Source organism: Lupinus angustifolius, chromosome LG09 (genome assembly GCF_001865875.1).
Source record: "Lupinus angustifolius cultivar Tanjil chromosome LG09, LupAngTanjil_v1.0, whole genome shotgun sequence".
Taxonomy (NCBI): domain Eukaryota; kingdom Viridiplantae; phylum Streptophyta; class Magnoliopsida; order Fabales; family Fabaceae; genus Lupinus; species Lupinus angustifolius.
The window spans coordinates 20,967,900-20,995,037 of record NC_032017.1 but is presented as its reverse complement, the minus strand read 5'-3'; the positions used below and the strand labels follow the sequence as shown (position 1 = coordinate 20,995,037).

Below are 27,138 nucleotides of genomic sequence, written 5' to 3'. Positions count from 1 at the left end.
GAAGAAAAAAATGAAACTTAGATTTTATGAAAAGCTATACCTTTCAGCTTCTAAAAAGCTCCAGCAAAAGAAGAGAGAATGTAAAAAAGTACTTTAGGTAATTGTAGTTATATATATGTGTGTGTATATACAGCATCTGATTTACATAAAAATTATAAAATTAAAATAGCATTGTTTTTATACAACTTCCTAATATATTCGAAACAATCGTAAAAAGAGCACTTTGTAAACTAAAAAACAGAGTCATACTAAACACAATAGGATAACAATGACATATTTGAAAACACATAGCAAATATCCATCTCTAAGGAAGAGAGAGAGATAGAACCTGAGGAGGGAAGAGCGGCGGGGACTATGCGGCGGAGTAACGGCGGAGGAATCACCAATGCCTCCGTCTTCTGTGACGTTAGCATTTCCCATTAACAGAGATTCAAAATAGCTTTCTGAAACTAACGGGAATAATAATAATATGAAGAATAAGAATGAATGAATATTTGATAAAAACCTATTAAATATTATCCCTAATCCTATTATTAATACTTAATTTCTCAACTCATGTTAATCATTCATCTTGAAAGTTGGAATAGAATTTTCTAGTATTGACTAAGAAATACTTGAATGCATTAGTGAAGATATCTAAAAAAGTTATCTGACAATCAAGTTAGTATGTGAGAGAGACGAAGATTATGAAATAACAATATCAAGAGATATTGCATAAATAAGAGAAAAAGAATAGAAAGTAAGTAACTGACTAAGTAAGAGTGTGTGAGTAAATTTTCTAAGGGTAATCATATATTTATAGTGGAGAGGTGAGGAGCATATTCCTTTATAGTTGATGTTGGTTTGACCAACTAAATGGTTTCCCGGGTCTACTCCAAACAGACGAAAGTTGCTTTTTTTCATGTCATGCGATTTTGGTAGGTCAACACCCTCTCGATGGGATTGCAACCATATAAGGGTAGGCAGCATGCACTAGGCGACAGATGTATGTGTTATTCTGGCGACGTGCCAGTAGCACGTTAGAGAGGGTTTTTGTACTATCATGTCGCTTTAGCCTTGTCAACAACTCGTTTGCTCTATCGAAGCTTGGGGTTGTTCGAATCATACTTGTCTTGCCTAGTCTCAAGGGTAGTCGTTCTCGCTCATACCTAACTATGATATGTAATTTAGGAATTTATTACGAGAATATATTGTTTTCCATATAATATAATTGTTTAAAATTTAAATACTGACCCAGTGCAAATTTTTTTACACTGTTAGTACATCATTCATCATTAATTTGTATTATTTTGATTTAAAAGACAATAATAATTAATAAATCAATAATAAATAATTTATTGATATACCTGTTAAATCCATAACATATATGATTATTGATACAATAATAATTAAATATTTTAAATTAAAACAATACGGTAAACGAAATATGGATAGATTGGGACTGACCCAATAATCCATAGCCACGTGGCAGTAAAATATCTTACTATACAGAATCAGCAGCATCAGCATCGAAGTTGGTACAATCACACTTTTCTTCAAACCTCATTTTCCTCTCTCTCTCTCTCTTCTCTCTCTCTTCTCTCTCTCTACAAACCCTAGCTTCCTGATCTCATCACACCGCCATGGCCAAGAAGCGAAAGCTCCGATCTTCCGACATCGAACCCACCAAGCAACCCGATTCCGATGTTATACAGGAACAACAACAAACCCTAGAAGGAGCCCAGGACCACATGTCCATCGATCAACAACAACAACAACAACCCATTGAAGAGTACAATCAAATCGAAGAACAACAACAACTAGAGGAAGATGTCGAAGAAGGAAATGATGATGATGAAGCAGCACCGGAAAATGAAACCCTAGAAGACCAGAATCAGGAGCAGGATGCTGAACCTTCCAACGACGACGCTGCTACACCATCTGAATCGGTTAAAGTCGAAGTGAACGGTGAAGGAAACAACGAAGAGGAGGAAGATCTAGAATTGGAAGAGGAGCCTGTTGAGAAGCTTCTAGAACCTTTCACCAAGGAGCAGCTACACGCTCTCGTCAAACAAGCCGTTGAGAAGTTCCCTGATTTCGCCGAGAATGTTCGCCAGCTGGCAGATGTGGACCCCGCTCATCGGAAAATCTTCATCCATGGCCTAGGTTGGGATGCCACAGCTGAAACCCTCACCTCATTGTTCTCCAAGTATGGCGAAATCGAAGACTGCAAGGCTGTTACTGATAAACTCTCTGGGAAATCGAAAGGTTATGCATTTATCCTCTTCAAACATCGTAGCGGAGCACGCAAGGCGCTGAAGCAGCCGCAGAAGAAGATAGGTAACAGAATCACTTCATGTCAATTGGCCTCTGCTGGACCTGTTCCAGCGCCTCCTCCGGTTGCTCCTGCGGTTTCAGAGTATACACAGAGGAAGATTTTTGTGAGCAATGTGAGTGCTGACATTGATCCCCAGAAGCTTCTTGAGTTTTTCAGGCAATTTGGGGAGGTGGAAGACGGTCCTCTTGGTCTCGATAAGCAGACTGGGAAGCCGAGAGGGTTTGCACTTTTCGTTTATAAATCTGTGGATAGTGCGAAGAAGGCTCTGGAAGATCCCCATAAGCAGTATGAGGGCCATGTTTTGTATTGCCAGAAAGCTGTTGATGGCCCTAAGGGGAAACAAGGATATCATCAGCAACCACATCACCAACATCATCAGCACCAGCACCATTCTCACCATCATCACCAGCCTCACTTTCAACGGAAGGATAAGAACAAATATTCTTCTAGTGGTGGGCCTGCACATGGTGGCGGGCACTTGATGGCACCATCAGGTCCTTCTGTGGGAGGTTACAATCCGGGAGTGCCTGCAGCTCAGGGATTAAATCCAGTGCTTGGTCAGGCGATATCAGCTTTGCTTACAACCCAAGGAGCCGGGTTGGGACTTGGGAACTTGCTTGGAGGTCTTGGCGGTGCACATATGAATCACTCTGTTCCACCTGCTGGGTATGGTAATCAGCCTACTATGAACTATGGGAACCAGCCAGGGATGCAGCAGGGATACCAGAATCCTCAAATGGGGCAGAACAGTGGTGTTAGGCCTCATCCGGGTGCTGGTGCTCCTTACATGGGTCATTAGGTGAGTCACTCATATGATGCTCTTTTTTGATCAATCAATATGCTGCTGAATGACTGAATCTTATCATAATTCATGTGATCATGCTGGTTTTAAAGGTAATCTAATCTGTTGAGAAGAGTTAGGGTGGTTTAAAATGATGATGTTGAAGGTGTAATGTTGGAGATTAAGGAAATACATAACACGGGGTTATTAATATTTACTGGATGAGTACTAAAAATCTTAAACATGATGTCTTACAGTCTATGCTAAACTGACTATATCCACATGTGTTTGCTTGCACTGAACTTGGTGAAAGATTATGGTTTCTGCATGTTGATTGTGTCACCATGCTCTTAGCACCCCAGTCCTTACTCATAACTTTTGGTCATCAGTTGTCACGTGAATGAGTCTGGGCAGACATACATTCCTCGTTTATTAGTAGTACCCTCCATCTTGATGAGTTTTTCCTCGTTTATTTTGCTTTTCTTGTTTGATTAGGTTTGTGTTGATGTAATATGCTCCACCTTATCTGCTTCTTTATATTAGGCTTGCATACTCAACCATGACTTAATGATAAATTGTCAGAAAATTTGAAATCATTTGAAATTGAATAATCACTTAGATATTGGGATGAAATAAGAAAGTTTAAATTCATAATTATTATGAATGTTGCATTTAATACCTCCTTTACCATCGTTTGCCCATATCTTTTTTTATTCCATTCCCCTGTTTTTAGTTAGTATACAAATACTATATTTGAATCTGTAGTTCGAAACAATTACAAGTTTAAAACTCTTGAAAATCTATTGTGCAGTATCAGATGTATGCTTTTAAACATTTCATGTTTCTGTGTGTTTCTTCAGAAGATATTTTTCTCTCTCGAAATAAGTATATTTATGATGTATGTATTCATTGTGCAGATACCTTCATAGATGCATCAATTATTTAGTTTTGGACTGCGCTGATTCTTCTGAAGTACCAGGCACTATTCAAATACATCTTTTAAATTTGTATCGAATCTTTGCTATTTATTTACTATCTGAAACCTTTATTTTCTTTCTATCCTAGTAGGATACCTTGTGACATGTTTTTAAACTTATGTAGTATCTCTCGTTCCTTTGCGGAATTTGAGGAATGATTGAATTTTGGGGCAGAGAAAACTTCGTTATAATAACTTATAAAGTGTGTTATGAACCTTTTATCAAACTTCCATTTCTGTTCTATCAATGCTATTTTGCTTGGTAAAGCAGGATTAGTACTTTAAGTGTAAGCAGTATATTTTGCTGGGTCTCTGTCCTTCACTCTAGATGTGTGAGGATTATCATAATTTTCTACAATTATTTTTTATCATTAAATTGGAATTTATTATGGTAATTTTGTGGCAACGATAAAACAATTCCTCAGAATGATACTTATTAAGAGGAGTAACCACATACCCAGAAATGGATTAATTTCTAACCCCTAGGGTGAAGGGATACTCTTAATATTACCAAAATATTATGATTATGATAGAGATTATCTATGTTTTAGTGCCTGTGTACCATCTAAATGTCATTTACTTCTTGATTCTTTTGACAAACATTATTTTCTCGTTTGCCATTGAGAGTGAGTAGAGTATTGAAGGAGCATACTAAACATATTTTTTTTGTTTCACATATTTTCCACATCCCTATGTACTTCCTTTTCCTTCTGCACATTTTTTTTATGTTCAGCTATGAAGCCATATACTCCAAAAGTTGGAAATTGATGGTGTCATAGCCAAACCGTTTCCCATAATTTTTTATCCGTTAAGTTTCATATATGCCAAGATAACTTTTTAAAAATATTTTTCAGCTCTATATACAATACTCTATTTTTTAATGAACCTAAAGATGCTTTTGTTGACATCTTGAAATTGGAAAAAATAAATCATGGTATGGTTAAAAATTGTGTTTTTTTATTGATGAAGCCTTCATTCTTCCATGGCAAGAAGCAGCCACGAATGGTAGGTGAGATGCTTCGAGAATATACAAGTTTGCCCCAGTTACTTTGGAGTTGAAATATTGAATATAGCAATTGAATTTGAACTCGATATGATGCAGGGTTGTTAGGCTCATTGTATGCATAACTACAAATGCAATGGTGGAGTTGTAAAGTCTATTGTCAATAGGTTTTGGTTCAAATTGGTGGTTCAATGAATAAATGACAAGTTCTTAGGTGTTAATGATACAAAATGTCTAATATCCATCATGTCCAACAGCTTATGGTATTGGGAGTATAAACCATATTTATTTGAAATAGTTTATGATGTAGCTCAAGCTATTTATTGTAACACTATTTTTTAGAAATACTCCAATCTCTTTGTTCTAATCCTTTTTGTAGGAAGATATGAACATGCTACAATTTATATATACAATAAAATAATAATTGTATGACAATGCCTAAAACAAAAAATATTATGCTGTATTATTTATTATTCATGTTTAATAGTCATGATTTAAAAAAATACAAATGAATGGTAGATTATATGTTGATTGTAATCTTTACTCTATAGTACATAGATAATACACTCAAGAAATATTTACCTTGAGGAACATTTATTTAATATATATATATGAGAGTGACTAAAAAATTTCATAATAACAATAAATCTGGGTCTTACAACTAATTATGGATGGTTATGATTAAAAGTTAGTTATGGGTCACATAATAGTTACGTGTATATAACTTTTAATCTTGACCGTTCAAATAAGATTTAATGGTTCATAATTGTTATCATTTTTCACAATAGTAGCTCCCTATATTATAAATTAATGAATTGGTGTTCAAGAATAATACAATTACTATTTGTTTGGGCATTGAATTTTGAAAGGAAATGAAAGACTTGGCATTCATCTCATAATTATATTTTATGACTCTCAAATCTTCTATTTCTTCTTCATTTCCCTCCAAAACAAACTCTTAAATAAAGTTTATATCCTTATCATCTTATGATCATATTGGATCCTCTGAAGAAGCTAAGATGCTAACCACAACTGTTCAAAGGACAAAGGGAGAAAAGAATTACCTTGGACTCGGTAGAATTGATGGGGTAGAGAAGGGAAGTTTATCAATCATCTATTAGTTGTTTTTATACGTATTTATACAAGTTTTTCTCTAAGTTATTAATATAATAATTTATTTATGATTTACTTTCCTATAATCGTCTTCTATCTCACCTAATTAAAAAATTAATTTAATACATATTTTAAAATTTGTCATTTTTTATGCAAAAATGTATCAACTTTATGACTAAGATTTACCAAAAAATAAGAGATGAAGGTACACAACTCAATACACATTTACTAAATATTATCTTTATGACCTTCTAACACTATAAATTTTATCTTGTTTTACTTTGTTGCAAATAACGAACTTCCAATTATAGTATAATAAGTTAATATCCAAATTATGTATTTTGTTTCTATTGACAAAGATAGTTGAGTTTGAAGTTTGTTATTACAAGTTTGAAGTTTGTTGTTGATTTGGCAAAGTTATGGTGAGTGGTGAAGATCAAGAATCCAATGCTCCAAAATCAGCATGGAATATTCCTATAGTTGATGCTGATATCTCTGTCATTATGGCTACTTCTCATGAATCTTGGCCACCTTTATCTCCCTCTCCCTCTTTCACGGTTAGTTACTTCTATTGTTGTAACTAAGAACAAGAACTCTCATTGTTCATCACCTTTTTTACGTTAATTTTATGACATATTCTTTATGACGAACCAGATACTTGATATGCGATATGGTAAATGGTACGTGCGGTAAATGCGAGAATTATGTAAAAATGATATGTGCTTCCAAGATTAACATTGGATGATGATATGGAGTAAATGTTTACCAAAATGCTTTGTTCTTGCTGTTTTTTTCACTCTCAATTCTTTGATTGTTTTAAAGAAGTAAATGTTGTAGGTTCCTCTGTATGTTCCTGCTATGGTACCTCCACCTCACATTGATGTTCCTGGCTATGCTTTCGCACCGGCTCCAGGATCTTTTCTGCGCGTCCCTGCCATGAATCCCACTGTTAATTCTTCGAATGGGAGACCAAATATCGAGCAAGGCGGCCATTTAAATCAAGGGTGGCATCATCAAAGGCCTTTTCCTTCCAGTGCAAACATGCCTATGCAACAAGGTTTAGGACCTTGGCCTTATATAACGGCTCCATTTTATGATCCACATCAAGGCTACATGTTTGGTCCAAACTTTCCAGGTAAAATTAGTATTCACTGTCCTCTATTTATGTGCACCTTTATGCAATTACATATATATGAATGCTTTTGTGCCTAGGCACTACGCATTTCTCGACTCGATCGATTAGTTTCTATAATTTAATCGTCATCTTCTGTATAGGATCTGGACCTCAATGGTGCGCCCCCATGGCACCTCCTGGCTCCATTAGGGGACCTCGTCCTCAGCAATTTGTTCCATATGCTGTCAATACAGTGCCAAAGTCACTGCCTCCTGAAACTATAGCTTTGAGGACTAGGATTGTTAAACAAATAGACTATTATTTTAGGTGAGTAATCAATCTAATTGTTGATTATGGCTTCTTTATCTTTATCTTGCTTTATTTTGATATGTGAGTTATTCTTTCCTCTCACACATGCTTACCTAAATTGTAAGAATTGTGTTTCCAGTGATGTCTAAATATCATTATTTTAGGTTCATAGACATCAAACCTGTGTCTGAGGATTATCGTCTCAGATGGTGAAGTGCTTGAAGGACTTAAGCAACAAAGTCTAAAATAATAATTGTTTGCCTTAAAATTCTAAGTTGTGACTCAAAATGAGCTAATGGAACTGGAAAACTGCTTAAGAACTCCTGTAATTATATCCATGATTTGTGAGAATAAACAAATAATTCACATGGAAAAGACTACTCATACAGCAAACTGCTGACTTCAGAGCCTTTTCTTGGCAGTGATGAAAATCTGCAGCATGACCATTATCTTATTTCCTTCATGAATGACCAAGGATGGGTTCCCATATCCACTGTTGCTGGCTTTAAAAGGGTATGTCCAAATAAAGTTTTGCCTCCAATTTTGTTGTAACTTTATGTTATGAATGCTTGATGACGGTGCGTTCAGCAATCCATGTTATTCCCAGTTTGCCACTTGTATTATAATTTATATGGTACAAATTGTCTTGTTGTAGGTCAAGAGAATGACCAGAGACATACCTTTCATCCTTGATGCACTTCAGAGCTCTAGTACTGTGGAAGTGCAGGTTATATTTGCATTAGTTATTTTAGTTTTCTAAGTTCATATCTGCTAACAGGCTTAAGCTTCTGATTAACTCTATGATCTAGTTCATTGCTTTAGCTTCTTTTGTTCCAAAGCGGTTTTTTTTGTGGGCAGTTTTTTTAGTAATATGGTTCTTGTACATCTCTGATGTTAATCTTGGTAGTTAGTATTTCAAATGTCCATGTTACAGAAGTACATGAATCCTTTTCTTTAAGAAATTTCTCTTTAAATTGGAGGCTGTAATTTCATGCTTGTCAGGAGTTAAAATTCAACATGACAACATCTTTTTCAGTTGTTGATGGTGTTTTTGTTCTTTCCTCAATTTAGAATCTTTGGAACATATAGCTTAAATCAGCTCCACTTCCTTCTTTTCTTTAGCTACTGATTACATTTAGTTTCTATTGACAAATTTTGGGTAAGAGACATCTATTAAAATTGAAAGCAGGTGCATAACTTTTCCAGCTTTAATTTGGTGAAGCCTTAGCAATTAGTCGAAATTATATATGTACATGTTTATTTTTTGGTTCTTCATTTTTAAAGTTGCCCTTCTTTGGGACTTGTTATACTTTTATAGGGTGACAATATAAGGAAACGCAATGACTGGTTGAAATGGATTCAAGTTTCCTTATTAGATTCAGGTTCATTGGTGGCTCAGATTCAACAGAGACAACTTGTGGAGGATGCTACCAATTCTTTTGAGATTGCTGCTGAAAATGCAAGTTTGAGGGAGCATATACAGTCAAACACAAACACATTACAAGCTTCACATATGAATAAAGAACAAGATACCGAGAGTCGTCATTCCATTGATAAATCACTTGCCACATCAGAGGATAACGAGAGCGGAGATGTTTTGGCTGACATTTCCAATGATTTTTCCATTACATTTATGCTTGATGAAGAGATAGAGCTTGTGCAGAAGATGCTAAAGAAGACTGAGCTTTCTTTTACTAAAAGGTACTGCATAGTCCCAAACTTTCTTATTGATATCTGGATAAACCTGACTTCCTTTTCCACATTATGATTTATACTCTTTTTCTTTATATATATCTTTGTTATGCATAGATCCTTCTCATTATATGATTCATTTGGAATTTGCCTATTACAGAACAACAAGTTTCTTCCAAATTTGTACTTCAAATGGATTTCTGTTTTGGAGAAGTTAATGTTGTTTTACACTATATAGTCCTCTTTGATGTCAAGTTCTATATGAATAACATTGTTGTAGAAGATATGGTACATTTATGCTTATTAGCAGAAATACATATGTACTTTTGATTTGTGATGTGGAACTTTTATGCAAAAAATAAGTGTCTTGTACATTCATGACACTTCACTTTCCTGTATTTATAGGCTAAAGAAAAGAACACAGTCGACAAGGCCGATCGCCAATTAGTTCGAGTATTATGCCGGAATACACACATGACAGAGTTTTGATTGGCATCCTCAATTTTGAAAAGAACTCACATATGATAGGTGTTTATCTTAGTCTTCAAGAGGGTTTTTGTTTGCCAAGTCTTATCAAAGTTTCTTTGAATGGATCATTCTATGTGGTAGGTGTACACTGCATCCTTTTACTGTCTCCAAAACAAATGTTGTACATATGATAGACTAGAAGTTGTTAGCATTACATCATAAAAAAAAGAGGTCTTTGTTTAACTTTTTTGAAGCAGGTCCAAAATGAGGTGAAGGGTTGTACTTATATCTTGCCAGATTTGAACAATAAGAGAATTTTAATGTAATCAAATGTGCTCAATGGAGTTTATCTGAAGATATTCTTGGCATGCCTGATTTCTATGGTTTTAAAAGACCATTAGTTTTTGTTGAGTTTGGTTGGATGGGGACCACATTTGCTGTCCTACAGCTTTGTGTCATTCCATGTGTCAAAATGATGTGTGATTGGTCAGAAAAGTATTTAATAATTACAATTTTAACTTCAATAATTTTTTTTCAACCAATCAATACATGGACTAGTACAAAAAATGTGACAGTAAATATGATCCAAGTTGGATGAGATTAAACATCCTTAAAACTCACTTGGTAGGCGAAAATTGTGATCATAATGCTTCTTGATGCACAATAAATAGGTGTGGTGCAACTGAAACATAGATGAATTTATATTGTAAACAATTGAATTCAATTTTGATCAAAAAGTAAATGGTTGTAAGATGGGTTGGAATAAAGAGAAGAAAATGAAGAGAATCCCTGTCTGCTGAAAACCTATGTGGATCTCATAATTCAACTGGACTTAGGTTGATATGATCTAATTCACTTCATTAGTTCAATTGGTACAAGATACTTGATAAATGTAAAATTCATTTTAATAAAGTTATGTTTTATGAGAATTAATCTTTTAGTATTGACTTAGAGACATACAAATTGATATATAGTAGTTGGTTATTTTATATATATATATATATATATATATATATATATAGTAATATACACTAATGAAGTTTTAGTCTTATTGGAAAAGGTTGATTACATGGGTAAAAATGATTTCATAATGATTTTTTCATAAATCATGTTCAATTATTTATGTTAAATCTTTCATAATTGTTTATTTATGATTTTTCTTGACTTTATGCTGCCTACAAAAATACTTTTATTTATTGTACTCATAAATATGAGTTTTAACGATCTCTTTCACACATACCCAGATCGCCTAAGATGCGATTATACTATTTTTTCCATAATTTACTCTTACTTTTTATGTGATACATACAATCCTATCATACATTGTCTTGTGTGTTTACTCATTTAAACAATGTTCTCATATTTGCTACATTAAATTCATTTTTTTGTTGACATTTTACTATCATCATTCAATCCTATCTAACATTGCGAGTCTAATAGTTATTATGTGTTAAAATTTTCACATAAGTTTGATGACACATTTTTATCACCTATGATATCCAACACTCTCGTTTCATCTATTGACTTAAATCATATGGTTATATCTAACTCAATTTATTTATCATATTGTATGATTGACTCAAGATACTTAAACCTAATGACTTATTGTATAATATGATCTCAAATTTTTACCTTCACATAAGAGTCTGCTAACCTTTTAACACTCTATATGTATCGCCTTGCTTCGACCAATATGAAAAGTCATATGTTTCTATAGCTTGTTCTTACAACTCAAGATACTCATTTAATAGCTTTCATTTTTTTACAATAACAATTTTTATCATCGAGTCATTTCACTCTATATATATATATATATATATATATAATTATGTGTGATAGACCTAATAATTTCTATTAAAGTTTCAGTCAATCTTATTAATTGTAAAGGGTTAAAAAAAAGCCTAAATTCATTTCTTTTCTTTTAACTACTTTATTAAATCCTTTAAAATTAATTATTTTCAAAATTACTTATACCAATTAAACATTCCAAAAAATCATCAACTAAATTTTAAATTATTTTCTAATTACATATACTTAAAAAATTAATTTAGTGACTTAATATAAAAGTAATGTATTGTATCTTACTTTCTACTCTAGGTTGAGAAGCCATACTAATGATTAGTATTGTATCAATCATCTCCTCAAACAAAAAGTAGGTTCTCGAGTAATGTTTTCTCTTTTCTATTAATCATTTTTAAACTAATAAAAATAAATATTAATGTATATGTTTAGTAATTAAATTGAGAATTAGAAGAATAATAATAATGATTAGTATCAAATTTTCTCTTTCTACTCGGGGTGAGAAGTGGTCATGGTCATCATTACTGACTAAGCTATTTCCCAAATTAGCAAGAGAAGCCTACCATATCCTTATTTTCTATCAACTTAAATTAATAAAAGTTAAACAAATCTGTTCGGCAATTTTCTACCCAAAAGTACGTACTTTTGATTTCCATAGTAACCATAAGGATACGTAAAATCAAGATAAACTCTTCTGAGACACTATAATAAAAATATATATTTTATTTTAACAAATAAAATTTAAACAAGTCTATGATAGTATTAAAACATTTTCCGATTCGTGATCAACTCCTAAGCACCATGGAGCAATGACATATTTTTCAAACTTTTCATAAAGAGAGTTTTCTAAAAGAATTCCACAATAAACCCTTAACTTAATTATTTGTACTTTTATTTGTGCTGTTTAATCTGGGGAGTTTTGTATTGTGATACTAAGTATTTTGCTTAATCATCTTTTCATTTAAGTTTTATAAAAAACAAATTAATTGGGTAAAAACATATATGCTAGAAAAAACAAATGAGTTAGTTATATGAGTTTTTAGGTGTTGTTAAAATCATTAAATATCTCCAAAGTTTTTAAAACCAACAAAATTTAGAAAACACAAGTCAAACCTTGTTCTCATATTATATTTGTTTATTTCTTAATCAAAACTTAATACTTTAAAATAATCATCAGTTTAATATTTGACTATTTGTATTTCAACCTTGACTAATTGACTGTTTGTAGTTTTTTAAAGGCAATTTCTTAATCACAATTTTTTAAATAATTTGTGATAGGAAAAAACATAATTTTTAAAGTATTTATTAAAGAAAAATTGGATTATTAATATCAAATTGACTTTTGTCAAGGGTTAATTTTTAAGATTAATGGTTCAATTCTTGTGAACGATACATGTTGAGAGGTACAGTCTCATACCTCGAAATGAATTATTTATTTATTTAAAAAGGATAAGATGATACTCTTGACAGTACCACAATCTCAGCTTTAATCTATTTCTTTATACAAATAAATGATTTGAATGATAAACATTTTATTAAAGTGAAATATAATTTGAGTATAGTTGAATATCTTATTAAGCTAATGATCAATATTCAACTTCTGAAAATAATACTGATTGAAAAAGACAAACATTACATTTGAAATGAATTCATTCATTAAAAATAACTCTCTAAGAAAGACAAAAAATACAAATACAATAAGTAAATCCAAAATCTTTTCTTTTGATACAAATTATACACTATATTGTCATTGTTGTTTTTATTTTTTTCATTCTTATTTATGCTCTATTTGGTTCTGAAGAAGAAAGTGAAAAGAAAGAAAGAGATGAGAGAGATAGTATGCATAAATAAAAAATAAAGAATTAAAATGAATTTTTTTATCGTCTCGTACAAGAAAAAGATAAAAGAAAAGGAAGAGAAATAAATATTTTCTTCTCTTTTTTTGATTTATTAGGTAGGAAAGGAGAAGAGGAAAAAATGTTATTTTATTAATGTAAAAAATACCATTCAAATGAATATAATATAATTAATTTTTACTTATTTAGTAAAAAGCTAACAAATGTAAATATTATGATTTATATTATTTTAATTTTTATTATTAATCAATAATTATAACCATAATTATTATGAATTAAATAATAAAAAAGTGATAAATTTGAGTGATCAAATTTTAAAGGTTATTAATATTATTTTGCATAAAATTACTCTTTTCTCTCTCACATTTTTCTCATTAGTGGAAAGAAATATCTTTTTGTGAAAATCCTACACTTTTCTAATTCTATCATACTAAGCAAAGGGTTAATAATGATTTGATCTCAATTTTTTAATTAAATAGCGTTATATAAATATTATCTATATTTTTATACTATATATAAAAAATAAAATATGGTATAACTACTACTCATGATGTAATTTTCACTTTCCAATTTTATCTTTAACTTTTTTTAATTTCTACAAAAAAATCATACAATTACTAACAAGACACTAACTACCATTTTCATCTTAAATTAAACATTATAATAATAATAAAATTATAATATAAAGTACATTTAATACCGAAAGACAATATAATCCCTAAAATAAAATATATTATAATAACATAAAATAAGAATGGCCAGAAGATATTAGATCCATGGTATGCTCAATTCTCTCTTAACCCTACATTATTATGCTCAATTCTCTCTCCCGGCTCACCTGCCTCTGAAGCTTGAATGCCGGGGATAAAGACAAATAAAGATAAAACTTGATAAGAATAGTTATATATCGGAATGAAAAAGAGGGGTAAATTTCTGTCCATGAATCAGTCTTTTTCGCCACATCGCGTATAACGGGAATCGAACCCCTTGTAGTTCCTTGGGTCGATAGATGATAATCTCTTTTAATACACTAGTTATAATAATATGAAAATAAGTGTGACATATAGCAAGAATACACCCTTGGCCCAACCATGAATTCAAAGTTTGAAACCAATTTAATAAGTAAATAATTTATTTTATAATAATAGTTAAATAATTAACTTAAATTCCAATTAATTCCATACTTTTTATTTTATTTCACGCGTCTATTAATGTATAAAATCAGATTCTGATCCCTTTTAAAAAATCGCGAAAAAGTATAAATAATCTCTCTTATTAATAAACCCTTTTGTGTATGAGAAATTGAGAAAGACGAAAAAAAAATAACAATGGAGGGTTTGGGATTTAGTAAGATGATTTTGATGTTGACAATAATGGTGACATTGATGGGAAAAATGGCAAAATCTGAACTTCACTATGTTGGAGGAACCAAAGTTAGTTGGGGGAGTCCCAATGTTAACTTCACTACGTGGTCAATTCATGAGCAATTTTATGTCAGCGATTGGCTTTGTAAGTTTCTTTTCTTTATTACTATTGTTCAATCCTAAATCGAGATCGAAAGATTTGAACTATTGATTTACGTAATTCAACCTAATTAATTAGGTTTGTGGTAGAATTTAAACGTCGGTCACCAATTGAATTTGTTTATTTAAGATAGACAATAATAAAAATAAGTATTCGATTATTGAAAAGTTGAACGAAAACATAAACTAAGATGTTAATTGATCTCGAAAAAAATTGGTAAAGGAATCTTAATTTGCATTTGATTTGATGCATAACTGTGTTTTAAACCATCTAAGTTTGAATCCAAATTCCCCTTTCCTTATTTTAAGTTTTGCAATTGTTGCCATTGATGAAAAGCTATTGGTACCATTTTACACTACTATTTGCCCAATGTTACAAATTAGTTTTAGAATCTGGTCTTCAGAATAGAGTACACTTGAAACTTTTATTTTCAAAAGACACCATTCTATTATTTTTCTTGAAAATATTGTGTCTACTTAATTATGTATACAATTAATCTAAATTTAAGATATTTGTTTCCTCATCATCAACAATCTAAAGTCACAACTCATCTTGTTAAGAATCACAAATAGATGTGATACATCAACTTGGATTAGTCAATGTCTAATATGACTTTCATGCATCAAGGTTCAAGAGAAAAGTTGTTTCCACCATTAGTTTAATCTAAATCATGTTGTAATGGTAAATATTACTCTATTATTTGCTCACTTTAGAAAAGTCATATGTATATATATACAGAGATTAATTTGTATGTTTTTTTTATGTTTGCAAGACTTTGGATATGATAGGCACAGGTTCAGTGTGTTTGAGGTGAACAAGAGTGGCTATGAAACCTGCAATCAGACAGGATTCATTAAGAACATAACAGGTGGAGCAGGAAGAGATGTTTTTCAATTGTTAGAGGCCAAACCTTATTACTTCATTAGTGGAGGTGGTTCCTGTTGGCAGAATGTTAAGGTTGCTGTAAATGCTGTTCATCATATTGCACCTGCTCCACAACCTGCTTCACCAAATGCTGCTTCAGATTACTCTCATATCAACCAAACATTTATGGTACTTATCTTAGTCTTCATCTGGGGCATGCTCTTGAATTAATGTCAGAAATTACTAGTGTTTAGGCCACTAGTATAATCAACTTCTGTTACTTTCTGTTGTCTTTGTTATGGATGTTAAACAAGGAAGATCCAAGGCTACCTTTAACTTTTAGTAGTTGGTTCTTTGCATTTTTTGTATTGCCAAAACTGTACTTGGTTGCTTGGAATGTTGGGAAGTTAGTTTGTGGTCCATGAATAAAACTTTCAAGTTTTTAAGCACATCAACAATTTCTTATCATGTTCAATCAGTAAAACATTACCACCAAAGATTAGAGTGTGTTTTTGGTTTCATAATAAGCCAAGTTGAACAATAAGAAAGCTACATCTTACTCATTATTACATTAATCTTTTCCTCCAAATTCATTACTGTCATGTGGGTACAAAATGCCAGAAAATTATAATATATGATAGATATCTCTTGGACACTTGATTCAGATTAGATCATGGTTATGGTTTTCAAACAATGTAGTTGTTAATTCTGTTTCTTTTGCACAATGGTGCATTGATCCGTCTGCTTGTATTAACATTTTATGTAACCTGTAATCGGGTTGGCACTATGAGTTTACATCAACTGCATAATTATCAGAAAAAGGCAACAACTATTTGTGTCTGCTGTTTTTATTTTTGATGGGGGTGAGGTGAGGAATAAGAAATTCAATCTCCAATGCCTCTGAGAAAGGTATTCATGGTTAACAATCTAGACTCCTGAGTAGCTTTTAATGCTCCTTACACTGTCCTTGTTCTACAATCAATAACAAGAAATTCACCTTTCATGAAACACCTTGTCTTAAACTTAGCACTCATCATATGAATTATATTCTTGTAAGGGTTGGATTCAATAAGACAAAGCCCTGAAATGAAGCAACACATAATGATCAAACAGCTAAGTTGCATGTCAATAGTTGAAGACATAACATGGCAAGATAATGAATAAAATCTCTTCAATGCACCATTTTGTACTAATAAGTCAAAATTGAATACAGAACTCTTTCACTCCTCTCAACTGTTAATAACTGGTATTTTCTTAAGGGCTTGGCATTTCGTTACAACTTTGTATGCATGTTGGAGTAAATTCATTTTGAATAAAAAATTATTTGTCTACTAGCCATATAGTTAGAATAAGAGTGTAGTATCTATGCGCTAGTGTAAAGATTTATACACATTCATTTTATCATTCATCATTTATTTGGATTACTTTTTTTAAAGAATCAATGATAATTAAATACGAATAATGGACGATACACTTACAGTATCTTTTTCTCTAAGAATAAACTCGTAGGACTAAAATCAATGAACAAAAAATATGTGAAACAAACTCACATCATTTTAGAAAAAGGTGACAAGGTTAATATATCATTCTATTACCAACATCATTACTTTACTTTGTAGATTTCCTAGCGTCAACCTTTAGGGATAACAATCAAAACATTTCAACATTTACAAATTAGTCCTGTCAAAAACATTTAACAACTAAACCAAAGCATACTAAACTTTTAAGGATAATAGTTAGTAAGCCAAAATTGTAATAATAATAATAATTATTATTATTGTATAATAATCTATCTTTTCCATAATTGTTGTTTTATTTTTGTGTATGTACTATGTACATCATGGTTTCCCCATTAATCCTCTTTCAAACATTGTGCAAAAATATAATAAAAAATAATTAATTATGAGAACAAAATAGGCAATGAAAATTACACCATTTAACTATTGCTTTATAATTTCAAGATATGGTCAATTTTTTCTCTATTTCAACAGTATTCAAAAAATTATATAAATATTTTTATTATAATTTTTATAAATAATTCTTTATGATTCCTTAGTTGGTGGACATTATCCTTAAACAACAGTTTTCCATATAATGATAAAGGTCAACATTAAATCTCTAAAAGCAACACCTGTTTCCTTACACGTAGTAAGAGGAGATACCCAGATAATTCCTATCTAAAAATTTAGAGGGAAACATTATTCATAAGGAAAAAAACAATGCAAGAGTAATATTTTGTTTATTAATTGTGGAAAAAAGATTTTGATCCAACTTGGTACAATAATAAAACACAGATCCAATTCGCATTTCCAAAAGCAACAAGTAAACAAAATCCTGGTGCGAAATTACTGATGCCAGAAATGAGTTAATAAACAGTAAATCATTCACTCCACACCAGTTAGTAAGCATATCATTCAACTTTTAAATGGTTCAATCTGTACGCATGTTAACCCAAGGTTTTTCCCAAATCTAGTTAAAGTTGATATTTAGGGTAAATTATATGGTGGTTCCAATCAAACACTAAAAAAGCTTTATGTTGAATGAAAACATGCATGGATTTTCAGAAAACGGGATTGAATCCATAACTAAGATGGTTTTCTAGTTGGGTTTGAATGTGTCTAGAGCAAATTAAAACAACTAATCCACAAATGGGATTTAGGCTTTTACCTTCGAAATCAAGGGTCCAAACAAGATAATCACAAAAGGCCCATTAAGAGAAAGCCGAAGAGCCCACAAGGCACAAGTAACACAACCTACTTCAATCTACCACAAAACAGCAAAAGACCAAACACATCTGAAGGCATTTGCAAAATGCTTCTAGATGTACATGTTTATGAACAGATCATAAAGTTTAGCTGTCCACTAGAGATAGTAAAGATCATAATTACATAAACAGCAGCATTCTGTCATAACTACTTGTCTCTAGGCCACTGGCCTCAACAAAAGAACATAGAGTTGCAGACCTTCTCCTCCAGTTTGGGCAACTGAGGAACGGGAACTGCTCCAGCAGCAGTCAGACCACCATGACTTGATGATGTCTCAGATTTGTCCTCGAATTTCATAAACTGTCCCATTTGAGTTGCGGCAAGGTGAGCATAGCATATTGGAGCAACTGCAAAGGAGGATATCGCGATTTTAGACCAATACAATCTAACAACAAATTTTAGATATATGTGCTAGATTTGCAATAACTTACCAACAGAAATGGCAGTTGTGCTCCTCTGGTACCTGTTTCATATAAAACATTTTTTTACTTTGTTAGATATAACACATAATTAACCTTATAAGGATGTTAGAAGAAAGCAAAGGTATAAAAATCAATATAAAGCAATAAAATAGGTCTAAACATTCACTTACACATAGGACAAAGAATGAACAAGTTCCTGTAGATCATCCGTGGAGAAGCCAATCTCATCTAACAGAACATGATAGTGTGTAGGCCTAGTGGTGCCCTGAGCAGAAAATTTTCAATAAATAAATTAAGAACTGTTAACACCAGTTTTCATGTAAACTTGCGCACCAAGACAAAAAGCTATAATCAGAACTGCCATGCATATATATCCACATCTAATTAATATGGCTCAGAATAAAGAGGCCACTTTTATTAGGTGGCGATCATAAAGAACTAAAAGTTCTACAAGAGAAGAGAAAAAACACCTAAAGCTTAACAATGATAGTAATAGAAAAGAGTCAAAGACAGCAAATACTCACTATCATTCCAGCATGAGCACACAAGTAGAAATCATAGTTGCGAGGGTGGCAAACTTTATTATCAATAACAGTGCCTGCAAAATATAAAAAATTAAGCAAAAGTGAAATGAAGATTTAAAATAAAATAACAGTCTTCTCAAACTTCCAAACAAAACCACCTACCAGGAGGAACATTATCAGGTGATCCAGGCTGGAAAAACTTTGTGTGGTGGTTCTTTTGAGCAACAATGACCAAAAACTTGGGATCCCAGTTTTCATCAAGAAATTTGCAGGCCTGAAAAAGTATTTGTTAGAACCATCAACTTTAAAAAAAATGATTTTATATTTAAAAAACATAGCAGTTCAAGTTTAGGACCTGAATGATTTGATCAAGTTCCTGATTCAAAACTTGATTAAATTGAGATTCACTCACACCATCCCTACATTAAAAAGAATCAGTTCATTACAACAATCTTGATTTTTTTAATAATAAAAGCATACACCCAATCACACCATTTACATACATTTTCACTGTTTGCAATATATTACAACTCATAAGTCGTAACAGAAGAAAATCAAGAATGAAAAACTTGGCTTTAAACAGAAGAAAAAATGTCAAAGAAAAAAAACCTAAATATGATTATATTGTCTGGCTTCCTCTTCCCAGAACTTGTATAGAAGTCAATCAGTAGTTCCCTGCAGAGAACAAAACCAAACAATTCTGGTAATATGCACAAAAACAGTGACTGTCAAAGGAAATAATATCATAAAATCATTAATAAAATTCTCACTAGATAGCTTAAGCCTTAAGTTGTTAACTCACAGTCTCACTACAAGACGGCAAGAGCTACCCCAAAACAATAGTGTTCAATAACGAAACACCCCCGGTGGAAGGGGTGTACAAATTATTGTATATAAAACTTCTACCTGATAATGCCTTCATCTTCCTTGTCGGATACTTTCTTAAACAAATTATCAATCATCTCAACCTTTGGAGACTGAGTACGCACACAAGCCCTATATTTTGATATCAGAGGCCAGTGTCGAGAGCTAACCACCTGCATTTTGGCATTTAGCATTCAAGGCTTTGCACAAATACTCAGAACATGTAGATTGTAGAGAACCAAAATAATTAGACTGACCACAATCATATACATGATTCAGAAACAAATAATCTTACATAAAAACAAAACATAAATTATCATTTACCGCTGCAATTGAAGGAATATCAGATTGTCCTGGAGAACCATGTGAGACATCCATACCAAGAATGAGGGTGGGAGCTTTCGAAATGATAGGAATGGAAGGAGAATGCTCCACACCCAGCAGTGAATTCATCCCACCAAGCTACAAGAGAATAAACAATTTCATTGTGAAGTAAAGAAAGGCATGCCAGATGACAAATTAACTGCACACAAGCAAGAATTACTTTTTCCGATAATTAAATGCCTGATAAATACCTTAGCATTGATTTTCAGCAAAACATTAGTCAGATACTGATCGTTGACCTTGGTAGGTGCAATGCACTGAGTAACAATACCAAAGTCGGCAAGATTCTTCTTCTTCCAAGGTCCTGGAGATGTCCAATTAAAATTTCATCAATAAGGCTGTTCAACACTTGCATGGAAAAATACAATAACCATATTATGTTCAGGTACATCACTAACCATAAAGGTCAGAGTTTTTCCGCTCAGGAAGCAGACAAAGAAGAAACTTGGGTGCCCCGGGAAGTTTAGACATCATATGCTCGAACATCTTTTCCACTCTTACCACAGGTGGGGCACGCCTAAACTGAGTGTTTTCTTCAAATACATCAAAAGGGTCTTCGACCATCTGCAACAAGTAAATACTAAATAAGACATTCACTTAAAAAACAAAACATTACAATAAGCCACTACTACTTTTTACTACTTAGTCAAAATGCAGTCAAGGAACTCACAATTCCTTTCATATTTCCACATTTAATTAGGTCCCGCACAAGCGCTTGAACATTGCAGCGTGCTGAAAAATTGACCACCGCCCATCTTTCTATCTTCACTGGATCCACAATTTTCTGCACGAGCAACCAAGTCATTGAAAACTCCAAGTCAATTTTCTGCACGAGCAACAAAAAGAATAGGAATTGAATTAAATACCTTATTATTAAAATTCCATCTCCCATTCCTTGGATTGAAATCCTCACCATTGCCAAACTTCAACTGTAGATGAAGATTTAATAATCAGTTTTCACTTAACAAATTTCCTCATTGGAGACACAGTAAAAATAGTCAAAATCAAGAAAACTATCACTTAGTTTCAACTCCATAAGGAATACACAAAAAATGCTAGGGAATTATACTACAGCCAAAGGTGCAAAAGCATATTTATAGCTACTTCTGTAGCATGATTTCTTTGGTACAGTCATTCAGTACAGTCAAAAATGCAAAAAACATATTAATAGCTACTTCTGTAAGCACAATTTCTATGATACATCACAGTCAAAGAAGCAAAAGCATATCTGTAGCTACTTCAGTAGCACAATATCATTGATACAGGAGCACAGCCATTTCACAATCACCATCAACAAATTAAGCAAACTTTACATTTTAATAACCCCAAGAAAAAAGCCAAGTATTTTGTTTTAAGAGGAATCGTGTGACGAAACACAACAAGAATGATTTAAATACCCTTGGAGCTTGCAAAACACGACCATCCACTTGAGTAAAGCTAGGGTTTATCTGAATACCACAATTGCGTAGCATGGGTTCAGCACCATAGTTGCTTATCTTCAGAGCCTGAAATAAAAAAAGTAAGTTCGGTAAAACCCTGTCATATTTGAATGAGAATCTTAAGACTAAAAATTTCGGAAAGTCTTACATCAGACAGAACCCTCATACGCTCTTGTGGCTTCTGCCTGGACTTCTCCACCAAAGAAGCCCTTTGAAGAGTGGAAAGTGCCTTTGTATAGCGTTGCAATGACACTAAGGAGCAAAGCTAGGAAAACATGAAAGGAAGCAAAAACAATAAATATGTAGCATTTAAAACATATCTGTTCATATTTATTTTCAGAACTAAGACTTAACAAATAACAACCTCAAGGGGGAAGTAAGTTGGCCGTTTGGGCTTCCCAACATTAATACAAGGGAGATCAGCTGAGTACCGCAGTTGAATGTTACGATGGTTAACAAAATAGTCATAAACTGTGACTTCCTCAGTAGCATCATCAGCACCCCCTTTGGTCTTCAGTGTAAACCTACAACGCCCACAGCTCCATTAAAAACCTTATTCGCGATGTAAACCAAGATGAAAATTAATAATCTGTTATTCTTTGAAGGGGTTTGATAGAAAAGGAGAAAAATTACATCTGCTCTTTGCAGGGGAGTTCACTGAGACCAGTAATCTTGAACTCCTGATTGGATGGGCTAGTTTTAATCCTAAGATTTTTCAGAGTCCTTTTTGCCTGTCAAAGGAAATAAATAAAGGATCATATTACTGTAATTTCAAGAGAAATCAATATGAAAATGATCAGAGAATTTAATTACCTTTGCCCAGTCAAGTGAAAAGGGATCTCTCACATTTTGGTTGGCAATTAAGAAGTCCACCACAGGCCCAGGAGTAATTATCATTGTTGTAGAGACATCTAAAAAATAAGAGGAAGGAATTAAAATAGAGGGTGAGACTTGGGCAACAGCAACGTTGTTGCTAGTGACCAAGAGGAAACAAGTTCAAATGATGGAAACAGCCTCTCCCCTTGCGGGAGTAAGGCTGCATACATCTACTCTACTCATACCCCACTGAGTGGGAGCCTCGTGCATCAGGCCGCTTTCTTTAGAATTGAAACAGAAACAATACAAATTTGAGTATAGAACACAGAGCATGTATCAAACCTATATTCAGAGACAGGCCACTTTGTGTAGTTCTGAAACTAGAATGGAAACCTCTGCATCCAAGTACACCGCCTCCGACATCCGCAAAATTCTTGGGATCATTGTGAAAATATGATTGCCGCACAAGTAGACAGCCTCTGCAACAATAGTTTAAATTAAATTGTTGATATTAAAAAGCAACTATATGGACATAATGAAAATTAATAAGAGTAATAATATCACACAAAAAATATAGGAAAAGGTCCATACTGCTTAGAAGCATGTTGCCTCAATATGATATCAAGCACCCTTATGGCTTCTTGAAAATTTTCAGATTCCTGCCCACGCAATGCATTGGCGATAGCCTGCATTGGAATTTTCGAGGCAAAGCTGAGCTCAACTTTAAATGTCTTGGCACGATAGGGGCGTCGCATCCTCTTCTTGTCACTCTCATTTTGAGTTCCATTTTCAGGGCTGCAGTTTCCATTGTTTCTACAGAAAATGAAACAGTTAAATTGCTGATACATAAACCAATTTGGAGAATGATGAATTAACAACAAGGATTATAACCTGTTTGAGGTGACATCCTCCAGCACAACTTGAAACTCAAGTTTGTTTCCAGCGAGAGGACCAATTGTAAACAGAGTTTTCTCACCATCATAGGCGAAGTCCTTTCCATTTAACTCAGAATCATAAGTTTCCTGCACCTTGTCAATAACTTTCCTTCCAACGCCCTTGCCTTCAACAGGGCGTCCATCTTCGTATGCAAGAGAAACCTGTTTAAATGCATAGCCCAGGAAAAATGTCAAGTATGAATGAATCGTTAGAATATTAACAAATAAGTCAACAGAAACATAGAGGACATATCATACACTATACTGGAAGAAATGCCCATCATTGTTGTTGACATTCACTTTGAAGTGGTTAGTGAGAAGTTGCAGCTTAGTTCCCTTTGATCCAGTACCACGCCTGGCCATTGGAACCCTGGAAGGCTTTTTCTTAGCAGGCTCGGGTGGTGGCGGCTGCTGCTCAGCTTTAACTGGCACGACATCTTGTGGCACAACAGGAGGTGGTGGAGGAAGAGAGTCCTCAGCATCAATACCATTTCCATTTCCATTACCGTTTGTCTCAAACAAATCCATGGCCTACACATATACACGTAGCAGTGGAGCACAAAAAATATGAATGCAAGTAATTTTGAAGGGAAAAAACCCTACGTAAACTAGGGTGAGAACAAGTAGCAGTGGAGCACAAAAAAGAAAAAATGTTGGGGAAAAAAACAATTAATTGGCAAATAAGAGTACAAATATACCAACACGTAAAAACACATGCAGCTACTAAATATCCAAGAGCAGCAAAAGGTACAGCTATAATAATGTAGATTAAAAAAATAAAAAGTACATGTACACATAATTAAACATGGTGTAGCTTAAATTAAATGCCTAAAATAGCTCAGTGTTGAAGCCGATAAACGCCAATTTTAGCTTTAGGCGTTTAAGGAAAAAACAAACAAACAAAAGAAGGAATTAAAAATGATAAATAAAAGCCAGAGAAACGTAAAGTGCAAACTCAAAAGCGAGAAGTTACCATGAAAAACGATTAACTATTGAAACAACGAAATCTAACTTGAATACGAAGAAGCACGGGAAAAATCCCCTTTCTACAAAATTAACAGAGAAACAGCGAAGATCAAGGTAGATCACATGCAATAAAGAAGAAAAAACACAAAAAACGAGTAATAACATTACAGCATTTCATAATCCGGAAAAGAACACAAAAAGTTAACGGTGAAACAAGGAAAATCAAGTTAATAGCATGCACTGAACAACGAAAAATGACACAAACCGAAAACACCAACGAAAATGAAGAACAACACTACATCGTTTCATAATCTAGAAAAACACCAGAAAATAACAGTGAAACGAGTAAAATAAAGGTCAACACCATGCAACGAACAAAACAACGCAGATGAAAATGGAGAACAACACAACGGCATTTCGTAAACGAAAACAAAAGACAGACAGAAAAAATTACTAGAGAGAACTTCGAAGTTCACCAGAAAAGGAGAAGCAGAAAATGAAACCCTAGAATCTGAGAGAAAATTGTTAGTGAGTGAGTAAGTGAGTATGAAATGCACAAATTTCTCTCTTCACTCTTAATAGTGGAGAGAGTGATGATTCCATGTTCCTCCTTTGTTGCAATCTTGTCCGTTGAATTTGGATGATGATGATTAACGGGTGAGATTCGATCATGGGTTCTCATTTGAGAGTGATAACTGTTATTATAAGATTTGGAGCAGTGTGATTGCGTCGTTGCTGAGTGGGGCCGAATGAGGATCAGTTGTCCCACTTTTCTGTGTTTTATTGTGTTTTAGTCTAATGTAAATTTGACACATACTAGAAAAGAAAATTAAACAGAATATAACATAATATTTTTATGTGATTTAGTGAAATATAATTGGTTTGAGACATAAGGACAGAAAGATTTAGACACAGATTGGTTTGAGTGGGGCCTACCAACCCTACGAACTTTACTCCTTTACTATATTAAATTATAAATAAAAACTGAATCCGAAGCATCGATTCTTTGAAAAGCTTATGGAGAAAATGATTTTAAATTGCTGCAAAACATTGGGTGATAAAAATAATGATTTTAAATTGCTGCAAAACATTGGGTGGTAAAAAAATGATTTTAACAAGACAGTGACATTAATCCTAAGAGAAAAATGTATGTCAGGATAATATAAAAAAGTTACATTGTTGTTATTATCGATCATATATATTTCATTAGCTAATTGTGTAAGGTATAACTGAATTTGTTAGGTTGAGTGTTCGATTCTTGAAAATAAAATTTGTCAAGATGGGCAGTCACGAACCCAAAAGGAATTAGTTTTTTACAAAAAAAAAAAGTGAGAAAATCTCACTGATAGTATGAAAAAATTATATATATTTAATTATTATTAAATTTTAGATAATAATATAAATAGGTGATCTATAATATAATATATTGATTGTATAAATGTTTAAGAGTGTTCAATCTACATATTGATAGTGTAAAAATGTATACACAATCGGTGCATCATTCATGGTTCATCTGAATTACTTAAAAAGTCAATGATGATTAAAAATTAATAATTGATAATACAATAATAATATAAAAACTCTTACAATGTTAATATCTTTTCTCAATGTTTAAAAAAGAACACTCTAATGCATGAGTATTAGACATGTCATTTGATTTGTCACAACTAAAACATATCACGTGAAGATTTTTTCAAATGGGTGTTAGTTGGAGACCATTATATATCTAATGCACAAGTTAAAGAACACTTGTTAAAAGTATAAACTTATGATACTATTTACTGTCGAGTATAGTTTTTTTAATGCAAAAAATCAAGTGACGTAAATGATGAGAAAAACATGCATATTTGTAATAAATGATGCAAGAATCACTATTCACTACTCATATTAGAACATGTCGAAGTCAATATTCTGTATTAGAAAAATTACGTTTTTTAACACATACACAATTCATCTTTATATATACATACATTACATTGATATTATACAAATAGCAATAGGTTGTTCTATCTTTTTAGGGATATAGAGATTTTTTTGGTTTCTCATATATATCCTCGCACCGTAAGCAATCTTGTCTGAATTGAGAACATAATGTTAAAATTTGGTATAAGCATGATTGTATAAATAGGATACTTGATCATTTTAGATTCATTGGTAAGGGCCTCTGACATGAATAGTAGTTAATATACTGAGTTATAGAGTTTTA

The 27,138-nt window shown here is 32.7% G+C and overlaps 4 protein-coding genes across 8 annotated transcripts; 3 read left to right on the top strand and 1 right to left on the bottom strand.

Moving 5' to 3' along the window:
* Nucleotides 528-25,534, bottom strand: LOC109356806 (protein argonaute 4-like). 5 transcript variants are annotated; one of them, XM_019600347.1, is made up of 26 exons: nucleotides 25,424-25,498; nucleotides 24,225-24,498; nucleotides 23,923-24,128; nucleotides 23,623-23,844; nucleotides 23,374-23,510; nucleotides 23,029-23,126; nucleotides 22,849-22,946; nucleotides 22,580-22,739; nucleotides 22,364-22,480; nucleotides 22,174-22,281; nucleotides 21,643-21,705; nucleotides 21,447-21,560; nucleotides 21,175-21,340; nucleotides 20,968-21,080; nucleotides 20,717-20,854; nucleotides 20,435-20,565; nucleotides 20,138-20,203; nucleotides 19,884-19,947; nucleotides 19,691-19,802; nucleotides 19,529-19,602; nucleotides 19,175-19,269; nucleotides 19,014-19,045; nucleotides 18,749-18,929; nucleotides 14,930-14,934; nucleotides 1,485-1,509; nucleotides 528-539 (listed from the first exon to the last, which is right to left on the bottom strand). In XM_019600347.1, the coding sequence occupies exons 2-23, from the start codon at nucleotides 24,492-24,494 to the stop codon at nucleotides 18,754-18,756; spliced, it is 2,760 nt and encodes a 919-aa protein (XP_019455892.1). In that variant the 5' UTR covers nucleotides 24,495-24,498; nucleotides 25,424-25,498; the 3' UTR covers nucleotides 528-539; nucleotides 1,485-1,509; nucleotides 14,930-14,934; nucleotides 18,749-18,753. The 5 variants fall into 5 exon arrangements, with proteins under 5 accessions (XP_019455892.1, XP_019455894.1, XP_019455893.1 ...); XM_019600349.1 differs by lacking the exons at nucleotides 528-539; nucleotides 1,485-1,509; nucleotides 14,930-14,934 and having other exon boundaries at nucleotides 18,446-18,929; nucleotides 24,225-24,497; nucleotides 25,409-25,534; XM_019600348.1 differs by lacking the exons at nucleotides 528-539; nucleotides 1,485-1,509; nucleotides 14,930-14,934 and having other exon boundaries at nucleotides 18,446-18,929; nucleotides 24,225-24,509; nucleotides 25,409-25,501.
* LOC109356807 (UBP1-associated protein 2A-like) lies at nucleotides 1,515-4,341 on the top strand. Its single transcript, XM_019600351.1, has 2 exons — nucleotides 1,515-3,116; nucleotides 4,016-4,341. Exon 1 carries the CDS (start codon nucleotides 1,623-1,625, stop codon nucleotides 3,114-3,116), a length of 1,494 nt encoding a protein of 497 aa, XP_019455896.1. The 5' UTR covers nucleotides 1,515-1,622; the 3' UTR covers nucleotides 4,016-4,341.
* On the top strand, nucleotides 6,610-9,753 carry LOC109356344 (la-related protein 1A-like). Its single transcript, XM_019599666.1, has 7 exons — nucleotides 6,610-6,747; nucleotides 7,028-7,325; nucleotides 7,466-7,631; nucleotides 8,036-8,126; nucleotides 8,269-8,340; nucleotides 8,932-9,314; nucleotides 9,711-9,753. The coding sequence occupies exons 1-7, from the start codon at nucleotides 6,610-6,612 to the stop codon at nucleotides 9,751-9,753; spliced, it is 1,191 nt and encodes a 396-aa protein (XP_019455211.1).
* LOC109356811 (lamin-like protein) lies at nucleotides 14,717-16,266 on the top strand. The gene is made up of 2 exons (XM_019600362.1): nucleotides 14,717-14,938; nucleotides 15,726-16,266. The coding sequence occupies exons 1-2, from the start codon at nucleotides 14,758-14,760 to the stop codon at nucleotides 16,046-16,048; spliced, it is 504 nt and encodes a 167-aa protein (XP_019455907.1). The 5' UTR covers nucleotides 14,717-14,757; the 3' UTR covers nucleotides 16,049-16,266.

Bases quoted from the DNA above. Each gene is read 5' to 3' on its own strand.
- LOC109356811 (XM_019600362.1), top strand. From the start codon at position 14,758: ATGGAGGGTTTGGGATTTAGTAAGATGATTTTGATGTTGACAATAATG. The intron at 14,939-15,725 runs GTAAGTTTCTTT...TATGTTTGCAAG, and splicing joins TTATGTCAGCGATTGGCTTT to ACTTTGGATATGATAGGCAC.
- LOC109356344 (XM_019599666.1), top strand. From the start codon at position 6,610: ATGGTGAGTGGTGAAGATCAAGAATCCAATGCTCCAAAATCAGCATGG. The intron at 7,632-8,035 runs GTGAGTAATCAA...TTTTCTTGGCAG, and splicing joins CAAATAGACTATTATTTTAG to TGATGAAAATCTGCAGCATG. The intron at 8,341-8,931 runs GTTATATTTGCA...ATACTTTTATAG, and splicing joins CTAGTACTGTGGAAGTGCAG to GGTGACAATATAAGGAAACG.
- LOC109356806 (XM_019600349.1), bottom strand. From the start codon at position 24,494: ATGGATTTGTTTGAGACAAACGGTAATGGAAATGGAAATGGTATTGAT. The intron at 24,129-24,224 runs GTATGATATGTC...GCATTTAAACAG, and splicing joins GGCATTTCTTCCAGTATAGT to GTTTCTCTTGCATACGAAGA. The intron at 23,845-23,922 runs GTTATAATCCTT...CATTTTCTGTAG, and splicing joins GAGGATGTCACCTCAAACAG to AAACAATGGAAACTGCAGCC.
- LOC109356807 (XM_019600351.1), top strand. From the start codon at position 1,623: ATGGCCAAGAAGCGAAAGCTCCGATCTTCCGACATCGAACCCACCAAG.